Source organism: Solanum dulcamara, chromosome 5, assembly GCF_947179165.1.
Source record: "Solanum dulcamara chromosome 5, daSolDulc1.2, whole genome shotgun sequence".
Classification (NCBI taxonomy): domain Eukaryota; kingdom Viridiplantae; phylum Streptophyta; class Magnoliopsida; order Solanales; family Solanaceae; genus Solanum; species Solanum dulcamara.
In genome coordinates, this window is record NC_077241.1 from 72193622 (window position 1) to 72218936 (window position 25315).

The 25315-nt window shown below is 35.5% G+C and overlaps 1 protein-coding gene across 3 annotated transcripts; it reads right to left on the bottom strand.

Moving 5' to 3' along the window:
- Positions 1-17614: 17614 nt before the first annotated feature.
- Positions 17615-25035, bottom strand: LOC129889654 (homeobox-leucine zipper protein ROC3). Of its 3 annotated transcripts, none has more exons than XM_055965053.1 (12): positions 24970-25035; positions 24223-24485; positions 23927-24096; positions 23662-23779; positions 22247-22435; positions 21661-22140; positions 21244-21345; positions 20939-21151; positions 19912-20080; positions 19563-19831; positions 19393-19488; positions 17615-18750 (listed from the first exon to the last, which is right to left on the bottom strand). In XM_055965053.1, exons 2-12 carry the CDS (start codon positions 24391-24393, stop codon positions 18238-18240), a joined length of 2490 nt encoding a protein of 829 aa, XP_055821028.1. In that variant the 5' UTR covers positions 24394-24485; positions 24970-25035; the 3' UTR covers positions 17615-18237. The 3 variants fall into 3 exon arrangements, with proteins under 3 accessions (XP_055821028.1, XP_055821026.1, XP_055821027.1); XM_055965051.1 differs by having other exon boundaries at positions 23927-24099; XM_055965052.1 differs by lacking the exon at positions 24970-25035 and adding an exon at positions 24565-24618 and having other exon boundaries at positions 23927-24099.
- Positions 25036-25315: the final 280 nt, after the last annotated feature.

Below are 25315 nucleotides of genomic sequence, written 5' to 3' on the forward strand. Positions count from 1 at the left end.
CTTCTCTCAAGTGTGAGTTAGATGCGAGGATTTCTGCAAAACCCTCCAAAAAGGTTGTTCTTGAGTGAAGAAGAGGAGGAGAGGGCATGTCAGTTTTTGGAAGGCTTCAACCCATGGAATTCAATCTGGTCTTGCCCGTGGAACACCTAGAACCAATGATTTCGACAGTGTTATTTCTCCGTGAATGCTTGGCGCCCAGGTAGGCTAGGCTTCTCTTTTCTGAGTAGTAAATCTATACCTACTGTAATATAGAATGAAAATTAATGAAAATTCATATACTAAGTTGTGGGTCATGGATTACGGGCAAAGATCCGATTGTGATAAGGTCAAATTCGAATGTGACCTGAGTAGAAAAGTGCTGCAGTGAATTGAGAATTTATTGATTGTGATGTTTTTGTTTGCAGTTGGTTAATTTATATCGGGCATAAAATCTCCTACAGAAAAGTAAAATTAGTACATTTTGAGGTTAGACCTATAAGGTTTGGCAGTGCGGACGTTGATTGTTCCCAGAATTGTCTTAAATGTGTAATTGAGTTACTTATGATATGCCTAAACGTGTACAAATAAGGGTAACATGTTAGTCATTATATAAATAAGCACTTGCTGGCCTATTTTGTGATGAATCTGATCTTGGTAATATAAATGTTGTGAATACAGAATGTAATTGTGATGTGGTATGTTTGGATCGGGTGTCACGTTCAGACACATATATGGATCGGATGTCACATTTCGACAAGTATTTTAGATCGTGTATCACGTTTCAACGCATTCTTGGATCGGGTGTCACTTTTCGACACAAATATAATTGAATTGGGTCTTTTGAGAGGGACAAGTATGTGTGTGTGGATGGTCCAATGAAAGGACTTGATGATATACGAATTTTCATGTAATAATAAGGTTAGTGATAGATGATCCATGGACTAAGAACTATAAATAAAATCTTGAGTTGAGGTGTGTTAGATATAGAGAATTATGATCATCAATACACTTATTGGTGGGTAAGAGGATGGGCCCTATTAGGCCTAGATGTGATATATATGGTATAATCGTATTCTATATCTATACACTTAGAAGTTGAGGTTTCTAGTTGCCAGAGAGTGTTATCATTGCGATTTCCATTAATAACTGAGGTGGAGATAGTGGCTATCTAGAACTCATGTAAGTTAGAGAGTGTGGTTGTGAGACGAATATGTTTTATGTTGTGAGACAATTAGACCAACTAGTGAGGGTTGGGCAAAATCATTAAATGGTTAACGTTGCTAGGTGGGAACTATTGGGGTGATGGAATAATAGTAAGGTGGGTCCCTAACCCATATGTTTTAAGTTGTGACCAGGGTTGTAGTGGAACTGTGTTATTTAGGATGGTGAATATCCTAAGGGTGAGAATAAGGAGTGCACTTGTTGGGTCGGGGTAACTAAATTGAGGAATTTTAAGTATTATGATATCTCTTATTTCTCTGTTCATATATTTTGTAGTGGGTATTAGATTGAACAATGATGTCTACCAGTACGTGTTGTTTGTACTAGTACCACTCTTGCTATGCCACTGGGCATAGTCTAGTTGCAGGGTCAGTTATGGCTCTTAGGTGAAGACGAAGGCGATCCTCCAACAACTTTTATTTTTTCTTTATCTTAGTGGAAGTTGGGTCATTGATCTTTTATTTTATTTTTACTCTTAGTAGCTCTTGTACCTGTTTAGACTGTTATCTTTGGGGGATTTTGTATAATTATATAAGTTGGTCTTTAATATAGTTTTCTTTAGAAATTTTGATTTAATTATTCAAGTTTGTTTTAAATTCCGCAATTGTTCTTATATAAGAGTTCTCCTACTCAGGTCATAAAGTGGATACCCGCACGACCCGGTGGGTTGGGTTGTGACATAGTTCCATGTCATGTTGGGCTAATTTATTTTTATTTTTATGTTAATTCTATTTTGGAGAATTTTTAGATATGACAAATCTTTTAAGCATAATTACTCCACATGGTATAGTTTTCCTAATTACTTATAATGGCAAACATAAATTTTTCATTATACAAACGTTGTAGGGAATTATACAAAAGCTGTAGCGAATTGTACAAATGTTATACCCACGAATTATTTGTATACCGAAATATACAAATATTGGTATACATACGTATTTGTATATTTGGCAAGCGGGATTGAGAGAGAGGAGGAGAGAGGCGAGCGAGATCGAGAGAGGGAGGAGAGACGCGAATTATATATGTATATCTGTCGAATTGTATATGTATATTTATCAAAAAAATTATATAATGATAACTGATATATATATATTTGTATATTTAGCAAGCGAGATTTGTCATATTGTTTAGATAAGCAGCTTTAGGAATTTTGGCGATACACTCGTAACTATCGTTACGATTACATGTTAGAGTCCTTTACGCCACTTTTTTTTTCGAGGTAAGGGTCCTGAGTTTGAATCTCATTTAAGATTTTTTTAATTATTTTTTTAAGGAATGGGTAGTTTCAAACTTGCGACTTCATAGTGCAAAGTGAAGTTTAAAATCATCACTCCACATTATATATATATACTAGTATATATGAACGTGTTTTGCACGTTACTCCATATCAATTATCATATCAAAAAGAACTCTAATGACTAATTTGGAGTCTCATTCCGACACTCGATTCGAGATTCAACCCTGACACCTAAATCGGGACTCTACTTCCAAACCAAGAATTGACCTTAACTCTAGACCCATTTTTCGATCCAACACTTGTTCTAGGACTTGACCCAAGACTCAACTTTTGACTCGAGATCCGACTTCTGAACCGGAATATGTTTCTGACACTTGACCTTGATGATCGATTAAGGACCCACTCCAATACTTGACCTAGGACCCGACCTCGACTCTCGATCTGAAATCCAACTCCGACATCCGACACGAAACCCTACCCTGACACCCCGAAATCTTACCTCGGTTTCTTACTCGGGATCCAACATCGAAATTGAAATCCGACCCCGATCCGACCCATAATCCAAGAGTTGGATCTCAAATCATCTTGAATTTTGGAAAAAAGAGTTAATGATGGAAAGTTGTATCTCATTGAATTGTTGATTGAACATTGTCTTTATTGAAAGACTCTATAATAGATAAAATTATAATTTACTATTTTTCTACAATAGACAAAATTGTCAATTACTATTTTTTAAAATAATTAGTAAAGCGCATTATCTTCATTCCACTTCCAATTTAATGTGTTACGCACAGTGACATTTGCCAATCCTGTTCCTGTTAGGAATCAATTTGAGAAAAAATATACAGCCACGAGCTCTCTCTCTTTCTTATCCCGTCTCTTAAGGAAAAGCGCCTCGAGGATATCAATCATAATTCTAATTAATATAGTAGACAAAACCAACGATTAGCCCTATCTCGTGAAAACCTTTTCTTACTAGGTGTAATTCGTTGGACATAGATCCAATTTTTAACTTTTTATTATGCAAATATGTTGGACTTTGAAATTAATTAAAGTTATAACAATTAAATATTTACTCCTTAGGGATATAAAGTCGTTTAATATTTAACTGGTAAAGTTGCTGCCATGTGACCAGGAGGTCACGGGTTCAAGCCTTGGAAACAGCCTCTGGCAGAAATGCAAGGCAAGGCTGCGTACAATAGACCCTTGTGGTCAGGCCCTTCCCCGGACCCCTGCGCATAGCGGGAGCTTTAGTGCACCGGGCTGCCATTTTTGGTAGACCAATATTATTAAACGTGTAGAAATTTCCTACTCATAGTTTACTTTAAATAGATTTAATGTCAAGTTCCTAATATTAATAGAATAATATGTATCCTACAATAAACTTAGTACTAATACAAATATATTTTGTTTAGTCCTAGTACAAAATTGCATTTATATCCATTAGTAATTTTTTAGATAAAGAAAATTTTAACTTAAAAGGACAAATAAGTAAATCAACTTTTAGTGGATATTCTGGTTAATCAACATTTATATATATATATATATATATATATATATTATTTTTTTAATTTAAAAGAACAAATAAGTAAATCAACTTTTAGTGTTTATTTTGGTCAATCAACATTTATATTCATTCTTGTCCCTACATGTAAATAAAAGAATAACCCCTCATATGTTTTGAACAACAAACATATGCATATTTTACTTTATAATAAATACATATAAGATCACAAACTTTATATAATATTAATTTTTATTTATTTATTTATCTTCATGAAAGTTCATTTATACTGAATTTTCATTCAAATTATATTTACTATATATCACTTATATTGTCATAGATTTACACTCTATCTATTATCTTATGTCTTTTTACATCTTTATTCTTTATATATAAATAAAGTAACATATCTCATACCCTTTAAAGTCAATATTTATATATTTTTTACGATAAGTTTATACAAATTCATTCACTTCATATGACCTTAAACATATATCTATATTTTCTAATATATAAAATTTTCATAAATTTTAAATATATTTATTTATTTATTTTATTGCATAATAAATATATTATTATTAAAATTTTTCATACATATTATAGACGTATATATGATATACCTTGTATTTTTACTCTTTTTTTCAATTAATGAAAAAAATTGTCATCATTTTTTCAAAACAAATAAATGAATAAAATGTCTCTAATCATTTTTTCTAAAACTAAATTAAATGACTATCTGCAGATAGGCTAAGGGGGCACTTAACACCTTCCTCTTGAGTAATCAAAACTCTTACCTAGAATTTCATTGATTTTCCAAATCAAAACAGAATTTACATTTATATTATTTTTTTCTTAAAATTCGATGGCGACTCTAAATAATTTTCAAAATTATAGGTATAACCACTTTATGTTGCGACCTATTTCGACCCAATTGAAATTGAGTGCGACAATATATATAACGCAAAAAAATTCAATGAAATAGTGTCAAATGACAACCCTTGACATAGGGTGGATCAGCCCTCGTGCCGGAACCGGTCTAATGACAGCCTTATTTCAAGAGGTGTTTTGTGTCTACTATTATTTTTTATTTTAAAAATATTTCTATGATTAATGGTTTAACTTGTTAACATGGTGGAACTTTTATAAAAGTATGTATGGCATTTCTCTATTGATTCACTTGGTAGAAAAATGGAAAGATTCAACATATCTAATTTGCCCAATCTGTCTCATAAACTTCGTCATATTTCTGTTTTTTGTATTATTTTTAACTGAATTGAAACAAATTTCGTCACTAAATTATATTATCTTCACTAAAATATCCAATAGTTATAGTTTATATTGAATAGGCATACCCTACTTCCCGCTAATTATCAAATAGAGCTATATGTACTTAAATTCCTAGCTTAAAAGCATTTTTTGAAGCAGAAATTTCGATAAATCAAGCTTGTGATCAAAACAAGAAATTATAGATGACATTAGTTTAAACCCTAAAAAAAACTTCATCCATTTGGAAGTCACCTCCAATAAACAACAAACAAATGTAAAATCAACTCTCAACCATCATCCTTAGATATTTTAGAGGTTTAAAGAGTATATTAATATTTCAAAAAAAAATGCATTAAATAAACTCACGTCATTTAGAGAATACTACTTAGGCTATGTGCATTGCATGTGAATTTGCTTCGATCAAAAAAAATAAATTTAAAAAATATAAAAGAAGAATGAATTAAGTTTAATAATAGTTGAGTTCAAGGTAGATTCAATATGCATTTAATTGGAAAGTAAATATTATTACATCGACATAAGAGTTAAATTCAAAGTAAATTTGTATAGTGGGTCGTTTTCTTAAATCATTTTCTTTTATTGAGTTTATCCAACATAGTTCTTGTTATTCTAATTAAATATTCATTTATTACCAGATATAAAAATTTCTAATATTTGGTAACTTAAAATTGACTAAAATCTTCTTTCTTAAATATTTTCAGCTTCCTTTTTCACCTAAAAAATTTGATCACATTTAATTTCTATTAGGCATATGACTTATTTTTTTTTCTCTCTCTAATAATTTAGATCTAAACTACTTCAAATAACTTCTTTTTCCAATTCATAATTTGTTCAAACACATACCAAAAGTTCATGTGATACTATAGTTATGTATTAGATTCACTTTTATAAGGATGACCTCAAATTAACAAGTAGTATTATGAAAGAGAAAGAATACTCTTTTCATCAAGAGTCAACACTCACTTTGGGCATTAGATATAGCAGGAATTTTCAAAATTTGATAAACATTAGTTCATTTTATTGATAAAGAGAACAACAGCACAAGTGGTATACGGGTAAGGTAGAGTGTACACATACCTTATCAATATCTCATGGAGATAGAAATATTGTTTTCGAAGTACCCTCGCTCAAATGTATCAGCACCAAGTAAGAGAAAAATAATAGATATAGCATAGCAGTTAAAACGAAGAGCAATGTAAATTTTACAAAATAAAAATAATAATAGTATCAAAATAATGTGATAATCGAAAAGCAAGATAAGAAAATGCTTTTTTTTTTACGGGAACAGACCCTACACGAGGCTCCCACCTCTCGTGCACAGCCAGGGGTTGAGCCGCACACCCCCAAGCCTTATTATACATAAAATAGAAAAATACACGGAGGGGGACATAAACCTAACCTCCAATCCTATGGTGGTTCATAAGTCGGTCATTCTACTAAGGTCAGCCAACTCATCCCCGATACAAACACACGAAAAGGAAACCTAGAAACTATGCACCTAAAGAAGAGGACTCCTCTCGATACACAGAAACTAGGAAAGCATAAATAAGGGAGACTCGCCCTTTACATAAAATAAAGGAAAAATCTAAATAAAACTGTGGATGAATCCTCATAAAAGCTATATACAACAAAATTTTAGCATCAACGAGGATCATCAAATAACATGGCTAAAAATATAGCATGGAGACAAACACTACAATTGAGCGCTCAATCCAATGCTGCAACACTAGTAGTAGATCATGGAGGCTTCTTAATCCTTTTGGTCTTCCTCCGTCTAAAGCTAGGTAGGCCGGCTCTATCTAGCATGTAGTATCCTCATGTACCCCGAGGTAGCTGCTGGAGGGTGGTGTAGTGGCCTGGAATGGTAAGAGTGTGACTGTGCTTGGAGAGAGCATCCGCAGTGAAGTTTGCCTCCCTGTATACATGCTTGCAAGAAAAGAAAACAAATAATTCAGAAATATCAACAAGGTCATGAGTTATCCGTTGAAGGCTCCACGGAGGTTTCGTCTGATGATTGATCCATTTAGTGATCAACTCCGAGTCGACTTCTAGGATAACGTGCTGAAAGCCCTGTTGAATGCACCATTTAAGCCCATAAACTGTCGCCTCTAGTTCGGCTTGATTGTTGGTTCCCTCCCCTAACAGTATGGCGTAGGCGAAGATTAATCTACCCATATGATCTCTTAAGATGCCACCCCCCCAATTGCCCCCGGATTACCCAACGCGCTTCCGTTAGTGTTCAGCTTAACGAAACCGAGTTGTGGTTTAGTCCACGAGACTTGGGTGATCTTCATTTCATGAGCACACTTATCTATGTAGGAAATAGTGTGGATCCAATTCGAAGGCCAATGGATATAGGGGTACGCGATTCTAAGTAGATTAGAGATGTCTTTGAAAACGGCAAATTTCACTCTCGCCACGCTAGAAATCTTTCCCCCATATTTGCTCGCGCACCTATTCTTCCACAAATTCCAATATATAAATATTGGGGTGGAGTGAAAGATAAGTTTGTGAGCTTCTGTGTGGTACTTGTGAAGCCACCAACTCATAACAAGAGGTTTGAGGGGTGTGGCTTCATGCTTTATCCCTAGGGAGTCAGAGAAGTAGCGCCAAATATTCCTAGCGAAGTGGCCCGTGTTGAAAATGTGCTCTATGGTGTCTGGACTTGGACTGTGGCAGCAATAGCATGGAGTGGAAACCTGACCGAATGCAATGATCTTTTCCTCCGTTGGCAGCTTGCCTCTAAAAGCCCTCCACAACAAAAAAGAGCATTTAAAGGGGATGTTTTTGTGCCAAGTGTAATGGTCGGAAAGTGTCTTGGTCCTATGTTCCCTCACAAGCTGCCATGCCGAGGAGCATGTGAAGTTCCCATTGGTATTCAGCTTCCAAATGGCCTGGTCCGGTGTGTTTCCTTGCAGTTGAAGTGTGGAAGAAGTGATAAGAAGAACTAGTTGCGCTGGTGCCAATTGATTTAGCATATCGATGTTCCATTGTCCATCTATAAGAAAATCAGCCACCCTAGCATTGCTTGCTCTTCCCAACTCCTACCTATAGTTGGCTAAGGGTCCGATACCTAGCCAATCGTCCTACCAAAAACAACATGAACCCGAGTGAATCCTCCATTGAATGTGAGGTTCGGCAATGTGTTTGTTGTGCATCATGTGTTTCCACACAAGCGACTGGCCAGAATGGAATTTTTTGATGATGGGGTTGGCTCTCTGACAGTATTTGGCTCTAAGGAACTCACCCCACAACGTTGGTTTAGCTCTAAAGATCCACCATTGCTTTAACTAGAGAGATTTGCACACATCTATAGTTCTCCTTAACCCAATACCTCCTTCGTCATAAGGGTAACAAAATTTTTTCCATGAAGCCCAATGGTATTTTTTTTTGTTATCCTTCCACCCCCAGAAAAAATCAGCGGTGACTCTCTCAATCTGTTTGAGAGTGGTACAGGGGGGAGTAATGGCCGAAAGAAGGTGAATAGGGAGCGACTGAAGTACGTATTTCACGAGTGTAGCTCTACCGCCGTAGCTGAGGATTTTGGAGTGGCACCCTCTAATTCTGTTGACAACCTTAGAGACCATGTCCGTGTAGTACATGACTCTCTGCCTGCCAATGTACAGAGGGCATCCTAAGTAGGTAATGGGACTATGCTTCTGAGTGAAACCCGTAACCTGTTTCACCATTTCCACATTGTCTTGGAGCGCACTGGGATGCATCATGAAGTGGCTCTTATTCTTGTTTATAAGCTGCCCCGATGTCTTTTCATACAAAGTCAAGGTCTTCATGATAATTTGAAGAATTTCCCTCCTTCCGGAGGAAAAGATGATAATGTCATCCGCAAAACTCAAATGATTAATTTGTGGGCCTATTTTCTCCATATGAAAACCACGGTAGAAGTGGTAACAATGAAGACTATTCAACATTCTTGACAGCACCTCCGCTCCCAAAATAAATAAGACGGGAGAAAAAGGATCACCCTGTTTAAGCCCTCTGGTGGAGTGGAAAAAACCATGTCTAGACCCATTAACGATAACAGAGTACCAGTTGTTAGACATGATTCGCCAAATCATATCAATAAAGGTCTCACCGAAGCCCATCCTTCTCAGTACCAGACAAGTATAGGACCAGGAGACTCTATCATATGCTTTGGCCATGTCTAACTTGATAACCACGTTGTCGCCAATAACAGGCTTTCGGATATCGTGGATAATCTCCTGTGCTAGCATGATATTTTCGGAGATGCTTCTTCCTTTTACAAACCCGGACTGATTAGGAGAAATAAGACCGGGGAGAATCGGAGCAAGCCTGAGGCAAATGAGTTTTGATATGATCTTATTGGTGAAGTTACTGAGACTAATGGGTCTATAGTCAGAGAGTGTGTTGGGGTGATATACCTTTGGGAGCAGGATCAAACATGCATGAGAAAAGAACTTAGGCATAGCATACCCCCCAAAGAAAGAAGTAACCACTGCTAGTAGGTCTTCCGAAATAATCTCCCAACAAGCTTGGAAGAATTTTCCATTCATACCATCCGGACCAGCTGCAGAATTAGGATTCATGGAGAAGACTACCTGTTTCAACTCCTCTATGGTAGGCGTGGCTTGAAGGTTTTCATTCTGAGCATCTATGATCATTCTAGGAATGTAATTCAAGATGTTCTCCGGAATCGGAGACTCATCGCCTGTAAATATTTTCTGAAAATAATCGCATGCTGCTCTAGCAATGTGTTCGTCGCCTTGAATCCACTCCCCCTCTTCGTTGGTAACCTTGTGAATGAACAGTCTCCTTCTCCTACCACAGATTAGAGCATGGAAATACTTGGTGTTAGCATCTCCATCCTTGAACCAATGTAACTGACTTTTTTGTTTGAGAATGTTCTCTTCAATTTTAAGAAATCTGATGTATTCGGCGTTGAGAGCATGCAATTGTATCCTGTTCTCTTCATTATTGGACACTATCAGATTTTCTTCGGCACTTTTCACCAATTCTTCATATTCCTTAACCCTGGCAAAAATGTCGCCGAATTCCACTCGCAACCATTTGCTAAGAGTGGAGGAAAGTCTTTTCATTTTATGGTGGAAGGACAACATTGGATTCCCTGTCATGGGTCTGCTCCAGTAGGACTCTACTGTTTCGAGAAAAGTAGGGTTATCCACCCAACAATTCAAGAATTTAAAATATTTAATTGCGGAATCCTACCTAGCATTCATCTCTATTAGTAAAGGGTTATGGTCAGAACCAGTAGAGGGAAGATGAGTAATTGAAGTGTGAGGCATAACGGCTAACCAATTATCGGACACCATAGCTCTATCGAGTCGCTTCCAAATTCTTTTATGCATATCTCGTTGATTACACCAAGTGTAGTCTGAGCCATGATACCCTAAATCTGTAAGGCCACAAGCTTCAATAACGCTGATAAACTCGAAGCTTTTTCGCATGTTATAAGGGATTCCACCTAGTTTCTCATTAGTGGAGGTAATGACATTGAAGTCTCCAACTGTGCACCAAGGAAGGTTAGTGGGAGCGTGGTGAAGGAGCCTATCCCAGAGCGGCCTTCTAAGAGTATCTTTGCATTTTCCATAAACAAATGTCATAAGAAATGCATATTGATGCTCTACGTGTTTCACCTCGCAAGTGATCTGTTGGTAGTCAACATCAATAACTTTACAATCGACATCTTGAGTCCAGAAGATCCAAATCTTGCCATTAGGATTACAAGCGGACCCATCCATACCAAGGTTAATTCTAAAGCTTTGTAGATGAGCATTGTTAGAAAAAGGTTCTAGGATGGAAATTATGGACGTTTGATGGATATGTTTGAGAGAGTTTAGTCTATCTATGACTCCTTTGGTATTGATACCTCTTGCATTCCATACAATTGTGTTAATCATTGATGGGATCTAAGGTTGTGGAGCCTAGTGTTTGGTCTGCTAATAGAAGCACGAATAGTTGTAAATTTTGAATTGTGATGAATGCCTCTAGGTGATAAGCCTTGCTCACTAGCTAGTTGGTTCATCTCGTCATTCGTGACCTTAGTAGTGGTCTTGGATAGAGCAGCTGTTTTAATGGACTGTTCAGTAGTCTCTCCTTCATCCTCAAATTCAACCTCACCTTGAAAGTCTTGGTCATATTCATCCTCCGAATGAATAACACCATATTCATCATCACTAGCAGGAGTTGAAGTTTGAGCCTCATTGTTAGTGCATAGGATGTTGGTGGCATTTTCAGGTTGCATAAAAGGAGCTGACTGAATATTCAAAGGGGTAAGATTAAGGGGATCTTCACAACCAAAATCTGGACTTCTTATTGGAGTGGTCTGATCTAGGAGAACATACTGTGAGCAAGAGGTTGAAACCACCTCACCATTGTTATCCTTTTCACTTGTATGAACAGTGGTTGTAGGGGTGGAGGCTGCAACTTCTAGTTGCTTTTCTAGTTTCTTCTTTCTAGCTCTCTTTCTCCTTAGAGTTTTAGAGGTAGCAGGCTGATTAGAGTTGCTAGGGGTAGCTGAGAATTTCATATCATTAATGTTGTAAGTGTCTTGTTGTTTGGAGTTTGAATCTTGCACTTGGTGGGAGCAAGGACTAGACACTTGGTCACTTAGGATTGTGCTGAAACTGCAGCCAGTAGCTTGGTCATTTTCAGCCCTCTCAATGTGACCAAAACTTTGCCTTTGGTGCTGAAATGATGTAAGTGTAGGAGCCATAGCTTGCACATTTTTTTCTTTCAAACTAGGGGCTGAACTAGCACCCAAAACCTGCAAATTTTCCTCCAAAACTGCAGTTGAGGCATGCCCCAAAACCTGTAGTTTTTGAGACTGCATATGGGCTGAATAACCTCCCAAACCTGAAGCTGCAATTTGACCAAATTCAATAGCAGTGCCAGCAGGTCTGAAATCATGCACCTGAACAACCTGTTGAGGTTGTTTTGGGGGATGATTTGCTCCCACATCTGCACTCACAGTAGGGGTCAGTTTGGAAGCCATTCTTTGAGCATTAATAAGGTCCATTTTGTCACTTTGCTGGGAAGAAGGATGCTGAAACATATTTGTAGTGGTAGCAGGGGCTCTAAAGTCATTCTTAGGGTCAACCAAAAGATTCTCATGCAAAACATGAGACAAAACCCCCCCATCTGGACACCCCATCCTGCAGGTTAGTTGGCTTCTCCTAAATACCATCCTCACCTCCATCAGCTTCAGAATCAGACAATACAGTTAAAATATTGTTCGGGGAGCCATGGGGGATTGGGAGCATTGAGTCAATACCTGGTTGTCGACCGCTTTGTCCTGTTTGCATTTTACTAACAATATCACAATTAAGATGGGGACTGGGGTCTGGGAGTACTGAGTCAATACCTGTAGTCTTGGCTTGAGTGGGTTTATAGACCTGTTGAGTGTTACTTTGTATCTTTTGGGTGTTTTGCACAGCTTGAGTCTTACCTTTGAATTTTCTTCGCTTTTGGGTTTCCCATTGGTCGTTTGCAACTTCATTCCTGTTTTGATTGGTTGAGTGCTCCTTAGCCTTGCGGCTTCCTTCTTGAGTTGAGGTGGTGGTTTCTGCTAGTGGTACCTATTGCCTGAAACTTACAGCATTAGTTAAGATAATAGGAGTAGAGATCATACCTGTGTTTTTTGGCGACACATCTTTCTTTGGCTCTTCTTCCTTGCCTTTGGCCTTGTTTCGTTCTGTATCTCTTCTGCTGACGGGGAAGGCAAGAGGAGTATGACCTTGGTGTTTGCAGTAAGTACAGTAAGGGGCACATCTTCATATTCGATGTCCTGCCATCTTCCTTCTCTATTTGGATCATCGTTTTCGTCGAATCTAATCCATACACTTTGGATTCTAGGCTTGGTGATGTCCATTTGGACTTTTTCTTTTGCTACACTCCCCTTTGTCTTTTGCATGAAGGCCATGTCCAAGTACAACACTTGTCCCACGTCCGCAAGCAAGAGCGTAACAAATTCTTTATGGAAACAATGTCAAGGGAGCTCCGGTAGTATGACCCAAACTGGGAGAATGGGGGTTTCATAGTTTGGATCGAAAGTAGGGGTCCAAACTTGAAATCTCATGAACACACCGTCGATGTACATTCTCTTACTGTCTAAAATAGTAGCTCTATCATGTTCATTGTCAAGATCAATATATATATGTCTAGAATTAAAGTGGGTGATCTTGACCTTGCCCCAAAGTTCAGTTTGAGTAATGAACTTCTTTCTTATAACCTCCATCTTGGGCATTGGACTATAGAACTTGCCTATGAGAGTATACTTACATGATTCATCCATCTTAATCATGTAGTCTTCTCTCTTAAACATGATAGCCGGACAACCTTGTTTTGTCACCCTTTTTGGAGTTGTTAGGTCGATTTTGGTTGTAGGTTCGACTTGATTAGCTCTTAGTCTTGTAGCCATGGATTGCTTTGCTATAGGGGGTGGAGGGTGGTTTGTAGTTGTGGGTTGGTCGTTAGGGGACTTAGTCTTTGGAGGTAGTGCACTAGGGGTTAAGGACACTATCAGATTTTTAGTGTTTTTCGGGTCGAATTTTTCAAAATTGGATGAAATGGTAGGAAATTTTGAAACTGTGGGGTGGTTGGCACCTTTGGGATCAGTGGAGGTATTAGGATTGTCCGAAGCAGTGGCATGATCAACTAATACACCGCCGGACATTAAATCACTGTTTTCGGGTCTATTGGTAGAAGTTGAAATTTTGGAATTTGAGTTTGAGGTGCCTAAAAATTGAGATTTTTGGTTTTTATTATTTCTAAGGGTATGAGGGTCATTCTGGGTTGGAGAATTGTTTTGGGCGTTCACCGGAATAGTGATTTCGGTGGCATTTTTGAGAATTCCAACACTAGAATTGACATTTGAAATGATGGGGGGGTCGTTTTTTAGAAAATTTTGTTCTTGAGGGTTAGTTGGAAGCTGGGGAGTACAATTTGATTGGAAATTAGTTTTTCCGGCAGTCGGAGCTCCGGCACCACCTCTGTCGTCGGGACTAGTAACATTGGAAGTCCTAATTTTGAAATTCGAATTGTTAGGGGCCATACCTAATGGGGCTTTTTGCATGGTTGGGCTCCTCTCATCTTGCTGATCAACTTGGCATTGCCAATTTTGAATTTGGGGCTCCGCCACTGCACCACCTCCGGCAGGCGGAGATGTAACCCTAATTGTCAAATTGGAGGAGCTCGGAGATGATTCTGATGGGGCTTTAAGGATGGGTGTACTTATTGATGAGTCGCTCACAAAACCCATTGAAAAATTTGACTTTTCGCCACCACACGCGGTGGCGCCGCCAGTGTCAGAAATTGCCCCACCGCCGGAAATCTTTGGATTGATATTCGACGAGCTCGACTTTGTATATGTTGGCGATTTTTGCATGGTTGTATTCGTAATAAAATTCTCTACAAGATGGCATTGGTCTCGTTGGTCGAATACCATCGGATCTCCGTCGTCGGCATTCAACAATTCCTCGCCGGCGCCACCATCAGCCATGTGTAGATTCTTTGCAAGTTGCCTTCGTGTAGTAATGTGAAACTTTAGTTAAGAGGACACATCATTGGGTCAGTGGCCGCCGTATGTACGTAGAGATGGAGTTTGCAGGAGGCGGTGATAGAAAACCTGTGGGTGAGCTATTCCTAATTCAAACCCGTCGGAAATATTAGTTTGAACAATTCAATACTTTTTTCATCTGAAATATAGCAAAAAAACCATTTCGATTTTCCTATTTGTGAGGAAGTTTAATTAAACCCAATAAGAAAATGCTTCAATTACGAATAGCAACATCATGAGGACTCTTTCAACCAAAATGTGATAAAGAGATATGCATTTTGGTAAAATTCTTCATATATAGAGATAAAGAGCATTTGCACATTGTTTGTTTTCTTCACCAAAGATATGTCATAATTAATTGAGACTCTAAGAACCTATTAAAGGATCTTCCTTGTAATATAATATAGATGGATACATAGATAAATTATTTTTCCAAAACTGAAAAATAAGTTTAAGTGCCATTAGAACAAATCCTTTTCAAAAGTATAAAGAGATTTTTAATCCAAACAATAAAAGGTGAAAAACTGTAAATCCTCAAATATTTAGAACAAAAATGATGAAAAACTTTCTAAATACTCTAGGTTTTAACTCCTCAAATCTTTTTTTTTATTTTAATGAAAAAAAATACCTAAATACACAACTTATTTTTATCACATTCTCTAAAATTTCCTACCATTTGAAAAAATTATAAAAAACCCTATTGTTTCCTATTCTCTTATACATCACTATACTCGATGTATCGCTCCGATACATCACTTTATGTGATGTATCAGGACGTTAGATACATCACTTTATGCGATGTATCAATCGGATACATCATGTACGTGATGTATCAGGACATCAAATACATCACTTTACGCCCTGAATCGATCGGATACATCACTTTACGTGATGTATAAAGATGTACGTTATGTATCCAAATTCCACAAAAAAAAAGAATTTCGAATATTTTTTAAAAGAATAAGGATAAAGTGTAATTGAAAAGAATCATTATGGGATTTAGATAAAATTTACTTTAATTAATAGGTTTAATTAATAGGTAAAGAGGTGAATATTTTGAAATTGTTTGCTTTCTATTTGCGAATCGTTCATCGTTGACGTCAATCATCATTATTATTAAATTTTAAATTTCAAAGAAAGACCAAAACAACCCCTATACTATTGAATATATTTTAAAATTATCAATTAATGTGGATCAATAATAGGTTGCCACATTGTAAAGCACTCACGTGTAGCTTTACTGCTATTTCATTATCTTTTGTTAAAAGATCAACTAATTAGTGTGTCCATCAGCTAGCTCGGACTTCAGGTTCTATGACTGATGTTATGGAGTGGATAAATCCTCCCATCTTTGATTCATGATATACTCAACTTTAATTTGACTAATAATTGATCAAAATGCCCGTTTAAAAAAATTTAAAAATTAGGATTCATCCAATCAACGGTTAATCATAAGCGCATTTTAAAATTAAATTTGAAAAGAAAATGACAAGAATATGTAGAGGCCAATAGCTGGATGAAATATAATTTTAAAACAAATTTAATAATATAGTGATAGATAATTTAGTCCCTTCTCCTATAAAGGAATCAACTACGCATTTTCGAATTCACCCTTCAAATATAGACATTTTAATGGCGATGATTAATGTAGATATAAAGACCTATTTATACCCAATTAATTTGACCTTTCTTTTTCACTTTACAAGATTGCTAACACACGTCTCAATCTATCCAGCAAAATTTTGGACCAGACAAATATGCAAAAGGGATATGATACTAATTTCAAAGGATTCCAACATGAAAGTGATAGGAATTCAATGGATATTTATCATTTATAAATTGTATGTTGAGGCAAATTAATATGAAAAATTGAAAGATATGACTACCAAATGTAATCACATATCTCGTGTTTATACTGATCAGAGACAAGGGCCCAACTTTAATATTTTGGTATTAAATGTACAAATAGCTTGACTAATTAATATACACTATGTGGCTTATATATATGTACTTTTCCATCCATCATCTCAATAAACGTGTTGTTCTCTCACGTTTAGTATCTCAAATATTAACTCCTTCATGAATGAATAAAAATGGAAAAAAACTAAAGTTTAATTTGAAATTTGTCTTTTAACAATAAAAGTTTAAGATCTTTATTATTCACCTTGTATATTTTATTATTTTTGAGTTAATTCAAATTTGATGACTTTTCTTTTGGAGACAAATCACTCAATAAATACAAGTATACGCTACCAAAAATGCAAGAACGAGCGATGAACAAATTATGTTATCTAAACTATAAATTCATTTTAGCAATGGATTATCATAACTACGTACAAGCAATTTAATGACGAATTTTGTAGCTAATTCCATTTTTTTTAATGATACTACTCTCCCCCATTTTAATTTACGTGTGAGACATAATTGACTAGACACATAGATTGATCAGAAAGAAATGAATTTTTTTGAAACTTAATCACGGTCTTCAACGTGTATGTCATGATAATGTGACTATCCAAAATTTTAAAATTTAAAGATGTCATCACATATGTATGGCCATTAAAACATGTCAAAAGGTAAAATTGAAAGTTCAAAATAAATTATTTCCAATTTTAGAAAGGTTTCCTTGTTTTCAAAACAGACCAAAAGAAAAAGTTCATAAATTGAAACAGAAGAAATACCTCTTATAATATAATATGCAAGTTTAGAGTTATATTTTTCATGTCAAGATAGCAGAAAAGATTCTCTAAATATCAATCAAAAACACAAAACTGCATAAGAAGTAGACTATTGAAAAGCAAAAGGCAAAAAACCTATAGACTAAGCAAGTCATTAGTAATACTAATAGCAAGATTGTATAGTCATTGAAATATGATCAAATTTCCACCAAATTAAAGGATATAAAGATATAAAACATCTACTAATTAGTAATTAAATCTTACTACAATTAGCGTCATTGCAGAAACAACTGCAAATTGATCAAATTCTTCTCAACAACACCAAAAATTAATCACTAGTAGGAGGGGGGTGAGGGGTTGGACATAAAACAAAAGAAGTCAATACCCGAACCATAGTCTTTTTTGTTGGGTAATTTTTTCACCATTCACTAAGATTTCATTTTCACCTGGTTCGTTCTTGACTTCCCAAAAATCTTAATCACAACAAAATATTCAAAAACACACACACACAAACAATCATTTCACTGGATTTTCCCACCAACCTAACAACTACTTTCTGACTCTTGTCATTTATTTACTAGGGGTCCACCCATGCAAAATGCACAGGCTATTAAACCTTCATTTGCATGGGGACCACATTCCTACTATGCCAAATAGTACTATAGTCCTAATGTTGCCCCCCTCCCACGCACTCCTACCCGTACCCCCACTTCTCATTTTTCATAAATTACTCATAACCTCCCCCTACAAAAAAAAATTGTCAGAGGGAGGTTTTGGGTAATTAGGAATTTGAGTTTTCGTCCGCTTGCTTGGACTCTGGTTGTGGTGGTGGTGGTGATGGAGCAGTTACCTCTGGATCGGGGTAAAAAGCAACGAGTGCAGCATTGATTTGTTGTACGGTATTGCATAAATGATGGTTAATAGCAGTGACGCTAGAAAGATTGAGCTTTGCACTTGGGATTGTGCTGGTGAGGACTTGTAATCCAACGGTGAGTAGGCAGCCTCCTGAATATTCTTGAATTGACGACAAGTTCTGTCTTTTCTCAGAAGATTGGGCTGAGTTAGCTTCATTACCGGAGATGTTGGTGTCAGAGTTGTTAATACTGGTTTGTCCATTCACTGGTGTTATGACAAAGCCTAAGGGAAGAAGAGGGATGCACGATGGGTCCTCTCCGTTCATGGCTAGCTGGATTGCGTCCACGTCCACGGTGGTGTAGACCACCAGGCTACCCGAATCATCGGTGCAGCTCTCTTGCAGCATTAGCTCTACACTTTGGGATGAATTGCTAGCCACCTGCATAAAGTTTTAAGTCATGTAGGAATGTGTCAAAAGAATATATTTTTCTTTTTGAAGTTGAGCATAATTTGGACAATTAACATATGATGATAAAAAATTATTACTAGGGGATTTTGAAATTTAATAAAAACTTGTTACATGATCACAAGAAGAAATGAAGTATGATATCTAGAGAGAGTAGAAATAGAATTCACTTGTCACTTTTCGGTTAATAGTCTTTAAAATTTTAAACACTATTATATGGAATTTCAAATTCCACGAGTGAATGACTAATTTTCAATTACATAGGCTGTAAAATGACTATTTGTGAAATTTATTATGCCGAAATCCAAGCTCAAGAGAGCACAAATTTGGACAAGGTGTTTAATTTGTATATAAACCAAACCTTGTTCTATTTAGATTGAATTCATTTTGTGTATTAATGTTCCAGAGATTGCTTATTATTATTCATTAATGAAAAATAATGCATACAATCCATAAGTACCAACCATATATATATTCAATCAATTTGCTGGTAATTTCCCAAGTTCTCTTCTTGACTACACCCTCCTCAACTTTGTTATCCAAACACTCATTCAATTTCAAGGACTGTAGCTATTAATTGCCTAGTTATGAGGTAAATTTAGTGCATTGACTTACATTAATTCGAAGAAGAGAGATGCAATTCCCTGGATGTGAACCATTTGCAATGTGAGCCACCTCATGTAATGAGTTCCCATTTGAAAGCACATCCAACTGCAACATTAAATATAGTACAATTCAAATCAACTTAAATAACTCAATTTGGGTGAAAAATTAATGCAAATTACCTGAGCTCTTCGACGTTCATCTCTCAAGAGATCGAAGACCTGGAAATGATTATATGGAAGCCAGGAAGTTGAAACCGCGCTAAGGATTAGTCCATTAGGTTGGCCTGGTTCTGTCACTTTTCTAGTAGTAATTCGAACGGTATCTTCAGGAGAATCAGAAAGAGCTGTCCATGATTGCCCACAACAAGTGCTAATGTTCATACAAAATGTCTTCATCATCCTTTGTGCCAAATTCATCAAGCTCTTTCGCGCTTCTGGAGATGGTATCACTGCACAAATTAACAAAATTATTCATGTTCAAATTGAAAACTATATGTATATAAAAGCCAGGTAATCAATTTTTTGGTACCTCCAAGGTCAGATATATTTCTAGCCATAAGGCTAGCAAGCCTTTCACATTGTCTCTGCAAGATTGATAACCATCTTTGTGCACCAAATGCCATACCACTAGTTACAAAGTGATTGAATATCTGATTCACTGGATTTTCCTCTACCTCAGCATGTTCAACCCATGTAACCTATATTTTAAAAAAAATATTAGCGAAAAAAAAAATAACTACAAACATTTGTCTTCACAATAGCATAATTCGTGATTTTCAAATCCAAGTCCTTTTTAAATAAATGCTAATTGGGTTTGGATCTGAATAAAACTCTCAAACATTTTACTTGCCTCGATAATCTTAACTGAATCAGTCTTATTTACCACTTCTAATCCATAGTTCCTTACGGAGTCAGCTTGATTCATTACAAAAGTACATGACCATTAATGTGGCAATAGCACGAAGGTAACACAAAGATTAGAGGCGGATAAAATAGTAGAAGTCCTTTAACTACAATTTATTTTTAATAAATATATAGTCTCGTCCTAAAATTAAAGATTGATGAAATAGACAAAAGATATGTGAAATGGCATGATACTGGAAATAAATAAAAAAAAAGAAGATGATAATTATGTTGTTTTTTCAAGTAATTCCAACTTTGTAGGTTTTAGGGATTCAATAAACTAAACTTCTCAATCAAAATCAACAAGATGTTGCGACCGCGAATTTGTGTTAAGAATTTATTACAGTATATTATACGATTATTAAATTTGGTCAGTAGATTCAATGACATCTCAAATATATATTATATGATTATTAAATTTGGTCAGAAGATGATAATTATGTTATTTTTTCAAGTAATTCCAACTTTGTAGGTTTTAGGGATTCAATAAACTAAACTTCTCAATCAAAATCAACAAGATGTTGTGACCGCGAATTTGTGTTAAAAATTTATTACAGTATATTATACGATTATTAAATTTGGTCAGTAAATTCAATGACATCTCGAATATATGAACTTTAAATTCTAAATCCGCATCTGATAAGAAAACTTACCCTGGAGTATCCATTGGGCATGTCTTGAATGATGCATCCAGAAGGTCTTCTCTTGAAATAAGGGAAAGGTGGTGGGAAATTGTTGTGAAGACTATCAAGTGGAAAATCAACAATTGCCCAACTACCTTCCTCCACATTCTGTTGGCAATAACGCAAGAAATAACATTCTCGTGTTGACACTAAGGGCGTCAGACCTTGCATTTCCATAAACAGCTGAAAACAAAAAAATATATATGAAAATTTAACATTTTCAAAACTACCTATATACATATAACAAAAAGAAGAAAAAGTTTCATTTTTCTTACCAATTGAAGAGAACCACTGGCATGTCCAGAAACTCCTGAAGTTACAACTTGAATTGTTTTGGCTCTAGAAATGATAGATGGAAAAAGCTCTATACATTTATTCTGGAAAAGTAAAAAGAAGAAGAAAAATTAGCCCGAATAGCTGTCCACTCAACCTCGTAAACTTAAAATAGTTGGCAAACGACGGACTATTTGTATAAAAATCCCAAGAAAAAAAAGGTAAAAATGATAGAATTATCAATTGAAAAGATAAATGGTATGTAAATAAATGGCTTCAATTTTGCAACTTTCACTGCTACTATATATTACTCAAACTCTTTAAAAATGAGATAGTACTTTTGAAGAATTCAACATAATAACAAATTGGCTATAAGTGTGAAACAATATTTATGCTGTTAGTTAGTGTATAGAACTTACTGTATCCAAGAACGCATCAACGAGAGTAATGCTATTCATAATAACAACAGCGCTGCTGCGAGTGGCTTCAATTCTGAGGTCATTGCCATTCTGCTTAACCCCAACAGGCCATGGGAACATTCTAGAATATTCTTCGACATTAAGCACTTCTTTTCCAGAATCATTAATCCAGAGTGGATCAGTGCTTGTGCACATCTTAACTAATTCATCCATTGACGAAAGAGCAAGTTCCATAGCAAGAGATTTTTCTTCTTCAAGAATCATTGGACCACCGGAGAATTGAGAGTTGTTTTGATCAGTCATGAGTAATGGAACAGGAACCATATCGCCGCAGTTTGGCTGGTCCTCGAATTTACTCGGGAAATTATTAATAGACATGTCCAGTTCCAATGATGGTGGAAGAAGTGGAGTTGATGGTCCTAATCCTGGCATTGCCCCCCGGCCGTTGTATTGAGATACAAGGCAACATATTCGCTCAAACTGTACATCAATTCAATAAATGCATGAGTTTAAATTGTGTATAATACTTATAAAAACGCACCACAAATAATAATATTGTTAGTGTATAGAACTTAAATGAAAGAACCTCTTCTTTGAGACGGGCATTTTCGAGGCGAAGTTGTTGTTCATCATATCCCATTTCTCCAAGCATGGCAGGACCTCCACAAGTAGGGCACATAATACTGCGTAGAGCAGCTTGCAGTCGATAATTCTCATTCTTTAAATTGTCATTCTCAGCTCTAAGTATCACATTATCTGATCGGTCTTGTTGAGCCTACATCATTAAATAATAATAATTATTAATTAGCACTACTAAAATCAATTAACAAACAATAAAAGAGCAAGCATTTGATCCCCCTAAACTTAATTAAATCTTATTCTCCACATAATGGCACATTTGAAGGCTAGATACGGGTGAATTCAAATGAGTATGATATTATTACATATATGTACAAATTTTAAACTTTTTTTCACTATAATCAAAATAAAATGACGATATAAATAGTCATTATGGCAGATGCATAATATATGTATAACCATTTATATAGGCTAGGAAGAGTAACCAGTAGATTCGACTGAATATTTGTGTAAAGATCCCAAATAAGAGCTAGCTATAAAATTCAGTTTCTAATATGTCACTAAATAGTCCATAGCTAACTTCTTCTTTTTTCAATAACTCGTTTTAAATAAGAGCTTGGATTATCCGTCGCTGATTTATTTTCTTCTTGTTCTTATTTGTACACAATTTGACAAACACAATGTGTCTAGTTAAACTCATAGAATTGCTCTAGATCTAATTTTAATATAGTTCATAGCTAATTTAATACTTAGATAAATACAGTATTTCCCCGTCTACTTTTATTTGTTATTATACTAAAAATAGATGTCCATTTTTACTTGTTCAATTTAAAAAAGCATAAGATAATATATCATATTCGAGGGGTGATATGGAAAAACTGATATTCTATTTATTGTTTCTTAAAAAGTATGCCAAATCAATATTTGACAAGTAAAAATGAACGGAAGGAATAGTAAAAAGTCTCTCGACCTCTTTTTTCATGTCCATAACCCTAAATGGAGTGCATTAAAGATAGTGTCTCCTCATGGAAGCTCAATGTTGCAGAGAAAAAGAGGGGTTGACTGCGCACTCAACAACTATGGCCAGGCGCATATTAATGGAACGGATTGGCCATGCAATTGAAAATGAAAGCAACCCCCCATAGTAAATGTAGTCACTCTCTCTACAGCTTTCATAGTAGTGGTGCTCTTTGGACTTTGCCAAAATTTAACGTGTGTAAATAAAACACACAAACACACACAACTTATGGGAAATCGTGCATCTGCCCACCTTCATGCATGGAAATTAAAATTTAATTTTACAGCTGGAATGAAAAAAAAACATTTATGTGGTTTATCTGTTTGCCGCGTCAAAAGAAAAAGAATACATATAATATACATAGACAATATTAAAAAAAAATTACGCAATGCTAACATGCGCACCTTCATTTGAGTTCGTCGGTTTTGAAACCAGAATTTGACTTGACGTGGTTTAAGGCCAAGGTCTTGGCTTAGTTTGAGCCTTTGCTTGTCATCTGGATGTGGACATTCTTTAAATAACCTAAAATTACACATAAGTTAAGCCAACTTTGTTAGATAATTGTAAATTACAGCGATAACATATCCAAAATAATTCATAAGTAGGGTACAGAATAATTCTAAATTAGAAATTTAAAAAATTAATACACAAATTTTTTTGCTATCTTACGCTTCCATTTCTTGGATCTGACGAACAGTGTGCCGATGATAACGTTTCTTTTTGCCCGGTTGTTGTTGTTGTTGTTCGGGTTCGAGTTCATTTCCGGACATTCCTTCAATATGTTCACTTCCTGAGCCACTATCCATTTCTTCTTTGCTTTTGAATAATCCACTTTCTTCCTTCTAAAAGAAAATGAAATAAATAAATAAATATATATATATATATATATATGAAAAAATCATGCATGTACAAGTAAAGGAAAAATTAAAAATTAAGGATAAAATATAGAGAGAAAAAAAACTTACAGGAATGATATTTGGAGGGAAAATGTTGAAAGGCAAGTTATTTCCTCCCATGGTCATGAAGTTAAAATTAGGGTTTTGGATAGAGGAAGAATAGAGTGTCTCTGATGAAACAGTATTATTATTATTTCCTCCCATCCCCATGGATGAAAATAGTTGACAATCACCAAACATCTTTTCCACTTTGAATTTCAAAAAAAGAAAGTAGAAATTTTGTATTTTTCAGACTAGGGTTAGGTTATATTTCTTCCTTTCCCAAATCAAACCTGCAAAAAAAATAATAGAACAAATAAAGCTCTATTATATTACACATGAAATATAAAGAAAACTTAGAGAGAAACATACCATTGAAGCTAAAGAGAAGAAAAATCCATTAGAAAGAAAATAAACCTTAGATCATAAAATAAACAAAGATAGAAAGGATATATATATGGGAATTTATTTTTTACACATAAAGTTAGACAAGAAGACTATTACATTACAAAAGTATTTGACTCCACACTTGAAAAAGATATAAAGAAAAGGGGGGGGGGGAGGAGGGGGGTGTCAGCCAGTAGCTAGTCTTCAAAAATCCCCCATTAAAGCACAAACCAAAGTATTAAATTCCCATTACCAAAAAATATTAAAAGCAAAAAATGTTGTTAAAGAGAATTGAATACACAAAAATTAAATAATTTCCTATGTAATTAATGAAATGTGTGAGTGAAGAAAAAAATAAACGTATTACAAATAATAATAAATTGTTAGTACCTTTGTCGGTGTCAAATATTTTCCAAGCCTTTCTTCTTCTTCTCCACCAAAAACTCTTCCTAGTTTTCTTCTCTTTTCAGTCTATATGTAATAGAAAAATATTTGGATTTTTTAATTTTTTTTTAATGTTTTGGGTTGGGTTGGGGTGGGGGATGGGGTTAAATGCAAGCTTTAATTAGGGGGTGAAAAAAAGAAGAAAGAAGCCGATCCAACGCCTATTGATATGTGAGTCAGCTGGAACAATGAGACACGTGGCATATTTTTATTGGATAAAGAACCGTTTCAGCTAAAAAAGTCAAACCTTTTTCTCAGAGTTGAAACGCTTTGGTCATTATACGCGCGCGTG